General features: G+C 40.3%; 1 protein-coding gene across 1 annotated transcript in view; it reads right to left on the bottom strand.

The window, feature by feature from the left end:
- Window positions 1-54: 54 nt before the first annotated feature.
- The window catches only part of LOC129678261 (GATOR complex protein DEPDC5-like), a gene marked incomplete at its 5' end in the record, with an annotated part of 20,436 nt that continues 16,950 nt past the window's right edge, over window positions 55-3,540 (bottom strand). Inside the window, one exon of the mRNA XM_055608989.1 lies at window positions 55-342. Coding sequence (XP_055464964.1) covers window positions 172-342 — 171 coding nt within the window. The remainder of the gene's footprint in view (window positions 343-3,540) is intronic.

Raw genomic sequence — 3,540 nt, 5'->3', positions numbered from 1 at the left:
CACACACACACACACACACACACACACACACACACACACACACACACTGTTAGAAATAGCCAAATAAATCTTTTTTAAAAACCAACATTGACATTCAGTTATGCTTAACGTATGTACAAATGTTGAGAGGAGTTACAGTGTCAACTTAAAATACAAAGCCACACATGGAGCTCAGGAAGCACCATGACGGGAAAGAGCAGCAAAAGTACTTGCCCCTGTGCTTTGGCTCTGACCTCGATCAGGTTCTTTGTCCATTACTATCTTGTAGAAATAGAAGCCATAGATGAAGGTCCGCCAGGCTTCGCCAGATGCATGTGTTATGAGCTGCTCTTCCAACATTTTCTAGGAGAGACAATGAAAACCTGAAATCCCTACAGCTGGCATCTCAAAGAAGAAGCCCTTGCTTGTGCATAGCAGTCAAGATAGTTAAGTGACAGGAGAATGGAGTTCACACCCTGGTCCCCATTACACACTGAGAATGTGCTATGTGAAACTGAGCCTGTTCTAAGTTATGAGATTTACATATTTCATCAAACACTTTAAACATACAGAAAGTGGAGAAAAACTCCAAGTAGATAGCCATCTAACCTCAATACATTCAACGGTCTACTAGGCAGTATGCTCCTCTTTTAGGAATGTCTCCCAAGATTCCTAAAGGGTTGTGGTGCACACCCCTATAATCCCTCTGGGAAGGTGGAGGCAGGAGGATGAGGACTTCAAGGCCACCTTGGTTCACTGACAGCTAGCAGACTGTTAAAGAACTAATCCAGTGCTCCTGTGCGTCTTCTTTTTCCCTCACCAGTGCTTCTTAAATCATTCTCTAAAACAGAAAGGGAAATGACATCACCAAATTCTTTCTGTGGTTTTTAATCCTGTGCTCATAGATTAGAAGAACTAATATGAAAAATGCTTATTTTACCAAAAGCAATCTACAGATCCAATGCAATACCCATTAAATACCAATGCCATTCTTCAGAGAAGTAGGAAAAAAAATTTTAAAATAAATATGGAAGGATAGACAGCCAATGTAATATTGAGTACAAAGCATTAATGCTGGAGGGATGACCATACCTGACTTCAAGTTATGCTACACCACCTCACTGACACACATACAAAAAAACCACAGAGCAGTGAAATACAATAAAGGAACCAGATATAAACCCACGTAGCTATAACCACCTGACTTTTTGCAAAGATGGCAAAATACTCACTAAAGACAGTCAGCACTGGGAAAGCTGAGATCACCATATGTAAAAGAAAGAAATTATATTCCTATCTCTTACCCTGTATAAAAATCAACTCCTGCTGGATCAAACTTAATGCAAGACATGGAATTCTGAAACTCTTAGAGGAAAAGGCAGGGAAAATACCTAAGATCTAGGCATAGGCGAGGTCTTCCTGAATAAGACTTAGGAGATAATGCCAACAACTGACAAACAGGACTTCATGAAACTACAAACTGAAAGACCTCTGCACAGCCGAGGGGCAGTAAGTGGAGACAGACTACAGACAGGAGAAAACCTCAGCTCAGTACACATCTGACAGGGAAATTGTGTCTAAAATTTGAAAAAACCAAAAATAAAAACACCTACAACAACAAATCCAACAACTCCATCAATAAATGGACAAATGAAATGCACAAAGACGTCTCAAAAGATGAAATGCAAAATGGCCAATAAATGTCAAAAATGTTTAGAGAAATATGAATTAAAACTACATAAAGAGGTGTTGGAGAGATGGCTCAGTGTTTGAGAGGAATGACTGCACTTGCAGAGGACTGGGATTCAATTCCCAGCACCCACATGGCAGTTTACAACTGCCTGTAATTCCAGTTGCATATATATATATATATATATATATATATATATATATATATATATATATATATATATATATATGGAAAACACTCATAAATATAATGGTTTTAATATCAAACAAACAAAAACTATATATAGGTTCTACCTTATCCCAGTCAGGAGAGCAGTCATTATGCCTGGGTGTGGTGCACATCTCTGTAGTCCTAGTGTTTGGGGAGGTGAAAGCAAGAGGAAAAGGTCAAAGAGAAGGCTCAGTGGTTAAGTGCCCTTGCAGAGGACCCGTGTCAGGTGGCCTACAACACCTCCAGGTGATCTGATACCCTCTTCTGGCCTCTGCTGATATCTGCACACATCTGCCTACAGACAGACAGGCAGGCAGACATACACACAGACAGACAGATAGACATATACACACACACACACACACACACACACACACACACACACACACACCCCAATAAGAAATAAATCTTAAGGAAAAAACCTACAAGCATAAAAAAAAAACAGGTAATGGTTCTGGAGAGATGGCTCAGTGGTTAAGAGAGCTAGTTGCTCTTGTAGAAGACCTGGGTTCAATTCCCAGTATCCACATAGCATCTCGCAACCACAAATTCCAGGTGATATGAAAGCCCTCTTTTAGCATCTGCACACACTGGCACACATACATACATCTAAACACACACACACACACACACACACACACACACACACACACACACACGTTTGGTAAAATTAAACAAGTAACAAATGCTTGCAAAGATGAGGGCAAAAGTGGATCCTATACACGGCTGGTGAGAAGATAAACTATTCCAGCCACCGTGGACGTCATTATGAAGGGACATCAAAAGATGGGAAAATACATCCCCATACCACCCAGCTACCCCACTCCTGGATATTTACTCAAGGGACTCCGAGTCAGCAGCATATCAGAGATGCCTGCACAGCAATGACTACTGCAGCACCATTCACAGAAGAAGAGATGCAGTACCAACTGAAGAGTCCATCAACAGAGAAATGCATAAAGAGTTGTGGTGTGTATACACAATGGAACTGTTTTTATCCATAAAAGAAAATAAAGTTATACTGACACAACTGGAGATAATCACATTAAGTAAATTAAGCCATCCACAAAAAGAAATACTTTGTGTTTTCTCTTGAGGCTCATAGTATGTAAAATCATGCATGTATATATGTCATGAGAGTAGAAAGTGTCTAGGGAAACAAAGGTGACTAATATGAGAGTTAAGTGGGGAAAGGAGAAAGCAGTAGTTCAGGTGGAGATAAGCTTAAGATATATGGGGGCCGGAGAGATGGCTCAGTGGTTAAGAGCACTGTCTGCTCGTCCCAAAGGACCCGGGTTCAATTCCCAGCACCCACAACTGTCTATAACTCCTGTTCTAGGGGACCCTCTCACACATGCAGACAAAACACCAATGTACATTTAAAAAAAGATACAATATATGCTTATGCTTGTATGAAACATTTTTTTAAATTTTAATTAAACTGTTGTTTTGATGTTTTGTCTGTGTGAGGATGTTGGATCCTGAAGTTATAGATAGTTGTGAGCTGCCATGTGGGTGCTGGAAATTGAACACAAGTTCTTCAGAAGAGCAGTCAGTCCTCTTAACTACTCAGCCATCTCTATAGGTCCTTTTTTGGTTCTTTTGAGGCAGTGTTTCTGTGTAGCCCTGGCTGTCCTGGAAGAACTCAATATGCATTTTTT

Source organism: Psammomys obesus, unplaced genomic scaffold, assembly GCF_907164565.1.
Source record: "Psammomys obesus unplaced genomic scaffold, mPsaObe1.curated_primary_1811, whole genome shotgun sequence".
In the NCBI taxonomy this organism is placed as follows: domain Eukaryota; kingdom Metazoa; phylum Chordata; class Mammalia; order Rodentia; family Muridae; genus Psammomys; species Psammomys obesus.
Note: the sequence above shows the minus strand (reverse complement) of the source record. Positions and strands in the feature narration are given on the sequence as shown.